Source organism: Geospiza fortis, unplaced genomic scaffold, assembly GCF_000277835.1.
Source record: "Geospiza fortis unplaced genomic scaffold, GeoFor_1.0 scaffold57, whole genome shotgun sequence".
Taxonomy (NCBI): Eukaryota; Metazoa; Chordata; class Aves; order Passeriformes; family Thraupidae; genus Geospiza; species Geospiza fortis.
Window position 1 is genome coordinate 275039 of NW_005054561.1, and position 3346 is coordinate 278384.

Below are 3346 nucleotides of genomic sequence, written 5' to 3' on the forward strand. Positions count from 1 at the left end.
AGGCCTCTTAAAAACAGACTGCAACAAGTTTCTGTGGGGGGTGAGCTTGCTCTAAAAGGAGCCAAAAAACTGATCAGAACATTCTGGCCTGCAGACAAGAGCCAACTCTGCTTGACAGATGTTAATTTTAAAAAATCACTGGTCAAAAGCAACAGAATACCTTTTACCCCAGCTGCTGGGAGGTCCCATCCCATTCCAAGGTGGTTTAGAGGGAAGCACCTACTTGCTGTCTGTCCTTTTGTTGTAAATGAGGAAGTCAGACACGTCGTGCCACACCTCACTGTCCTCGTACAGGTAGGTCATGGAGGACTGCAGGGAGGGCTGCAGTGTGTCCCTGTGGTATTCAAAGAGCCACAGGACTGTCCCCCACACCAGGGCAGCCAGCAGAGGGAAGGGATCCTGCCTGGGCTGTGGGATGTAGCCCTTCTCCACAGCCAGCCGGGCCAGCCCGAAGAGGATGCGGGACAGCAGGTACATGATGATCTGCAGAGGAGAAATGTGGGAATCCACAAAATCAGAGGGTTTTGGGAAAGCTGCAAGAGGCAGGCTTCAGAGACAGCAGAACTGTGATTAGAGCTAAGCAGCAGCCATGAGATAGGTCAGCAGAAAAATGATGTAAAAAGTAGAAAAGGACAAATAGAACAATGGTCTGTGTATTAACACTTGTCTAGAATAACTCCCTAAGCTACAGAAAAGCTTACCTAGTGAGATATTAGGAAGTTCTAAACTTAATAATGGAGCTCTGTGCATTGTGCTTTAAGGCTTACAAGCAGGTATTGTATTTGAAATGAGCAAGCATTGTTTAACCAAAGGTACCTGTGCTTATAGTGGTTGGATGGAACTACTGTCAATGTGCTTTTGCTTTGTGTGATTGGTCAATCAACTTATAAAGTAAGTTGTAACATTAAGTTCTGGGTCTGCTGCCTGGGATGTGAGCTGATGGCATCTTCCCAGTGTCATAACCATGGAATGAGACTGATAATGGAAAATAAAACAGCTCAAGGCACGTTCCACAGCAGTCCTGTCCTGTTTGTGATTTGTACAGAGCCCCCAGCCAGCAAGAGAGAAACCCAGGGAGCGGGGTGAGAACTGAGCACAGCCACCTCCAGGGGCTCAGAAGTGACAACCCAGCCAGGAGGGACAGAACAGCTCCCCCAGCTCAAAGCAAACAGGCTGTCATTGCCCCTGTCAGCACTCTGCCAAAACTCTGTTTGTGTCTCCTGCAAGGCCTGCTGCTCTGATTTGGCAATCACAGGCTGCCTTTCCTGCAGCACTGCTGGGCAGTTGCACAACTTCTGTCTCTGCCCAGCTCATACCACCTCAGATGGTGCTGATAGAACAGTCCTGCCAAGCAGGTGTGAGTTTGGACACAGCCTAACACCAGGCCTGGCTTAAATCGAGCACTTGGGATTAATCTGCAGCTCTGTGTTTTACTCCTTGCTTTGTGACTGTGTGTTAACAACCAGCTTTAAATCAAACACCCCCTGAGCAGCTTTCATCAGTTTAACCAGTTTAGTGTGAGTTTAACCAGTTTAGTGGTCAGTTTGGCCAGTTTAGTTGTCAAGTTTACCCAGTTTAGTTGCCAGTTTAGTGGTCAGTTCAGTGTCCAGTTTATCTGTCAGATGAACCAGTTTAGTTGCCAGTTTCCCTGTCAGATTAACCAGTTTAGTTGCCAGTTTCCCTGTCAGATTAACCAGTTTAGTTGCCAGTTTCCCTGTCAGATTAACCAGTTTAGTTGCCAGTTTCCCTGTCAGATTAACCAGTTTAGTTGCCAGTTTCCCTGTCAGATTAACCAGTTTAGTTGCCAGTTTAGCTGTCAGATTAACCAGTTTAATGGTCCGTTTAGCCAGTTTAGTTCAGTGCAGCTCTAACTGATCAAGTTCTACACTCACAACACTTCAGGTGAAGAGTTTAACCCTGTGATGGCCAGACCAGGAACACACAGCAGTGACCACAGCTCAGGTGACAGGTGGGATAACCCCACAGCTTTGGGTTACCTGACTGCCTTCCTACAAACTCAGTGCAGCCCTGGAGGCAAACCTGGGCTTCCAGCACTGCAGCTGCCCACACTGCTCATGGAGACACACAACCACACCTGGGACTTGAGTGCAGAGCAGTCAAAACTGCAATTTGTGCAGAGAACATCATAAAAGAGCTCCTGTTTCTGGTCAGAACCACCAGAAATAGGTGCCCCCACTCAGTTCCCGGCACACCTCTTATTTTTCCTGGCCACAGAAACTTTCAGCAAGTGCCTTTACCTGGCTGTTGATGGGATTGTTGTCACCAAACACCAGCCAGCCCCCAATGCAGGCTGCAAGGAAGGAATGGAATGGGATTTTTTTCCCCTGCAGCCGGGACTGGGCTGCCAGGAGCCCCTTGTAGGTGAACACGAAATAAGCCAGGTTCCGGGAGTGGGTGTACGTGGCCTGGGCAATGGACTTCAGCTTCTCCCTGAAACTGAGGGAAAGAAACAATTATAGGAGAGAAAAGGCAAGATCCTGCACTCACTCACAGCCTGGGCATTGCACTCCCCACCTACACTGATGGTTTGGGCACCCCAGCAACGTCTTGGGAAGGAGGAGAAATTCCCTCATCAGAGCACAGCCCTGCCCAGACTGCAGATTGTGTTTCATTTTCTCTCTACTCAAACAGCCCTTTAAAAACTTTTTTATTGCTAAATGCAAACCTCTGGCTCTCAGGGAAAGGCACAATGTGCACTGTTACAGCCCAGGTTCCCATATTTCAACACAGCACAGAACATTGCTGTTGGCATCTGTTTATTCCCCCTCTGTCCTCATCAACCATTCCATGAGTGATTAAATCCCTCAATTATATATATTTGTGTGCATTTCACTATCAGGACAAGGCTCAACCATGGCTCACACTTTTCTGCTATTTAAACCCCCTACAAACATGGAAAACAGACAGCTGTGACGAAAACATTCTAAACAGCAACACAAAAATACAGATTTAGCGTTTGTACCTTCCACTCTTGAACAGGAAAGTCATCACCAGGGCGTGTGGGGCACGGATTTTGGCTCCATAACTGTAAAGGTCGACAAATATTTCACAGAGTTCGTTTTATACCATGAAATCATTGTATTTCAGACAAAAAAGGTTGTTTAGCCAAAAATCTATTACTTTTAAGCCAGCCCAGCAGCAGCAGCACAGCAAACCGGGAGGACCCGAGCAGGAGAGAGAACACACGCACCTCAGCAAGCCAGGCCCAAAGAGGACCCTAAATCCTCGGGCCCGAAGGGGACCCTCAACCCTCGGGCCCGAAGGGGACCCTCAACGCAGCCCAGGCCACCCCAACTACGGCTGAGGGGGACGGAACCGCCTCCCC

At 48.4% G+C, this 3346-nt stretch overlaps 1 protein-coding gene across 1 annotated transcript; it reads right to left on the reverse strand.

Moving 5' to 3' along the window:
* Window positions 1-6: 6 nt before the first annotated feature.
* On the reverse strand, window positions 7-3040 carry PXMP4 (peroxisomal membrane protein 4). Its single transcript, XM_014310658.2, has 3 exons — window positions 2984-3040; window positions 2259-2457; window positions 7-483 (listed from the first exon to the last, which is right to left on the reverse strand). The coding sequence occupies exons 1-3, from the start codon at window positions 3007-3009 to the stop codon at window positions 220-222; spliced, it is 489 nt and encodes a 162-aa protein (XP_014166133.1). The 5' UTR covers window positions 3010-3040; the 3' UTR covers window positions 7-219.
* Between the last annotated feature and the right edge of the window lie 306 nt (window positions 3041-3346).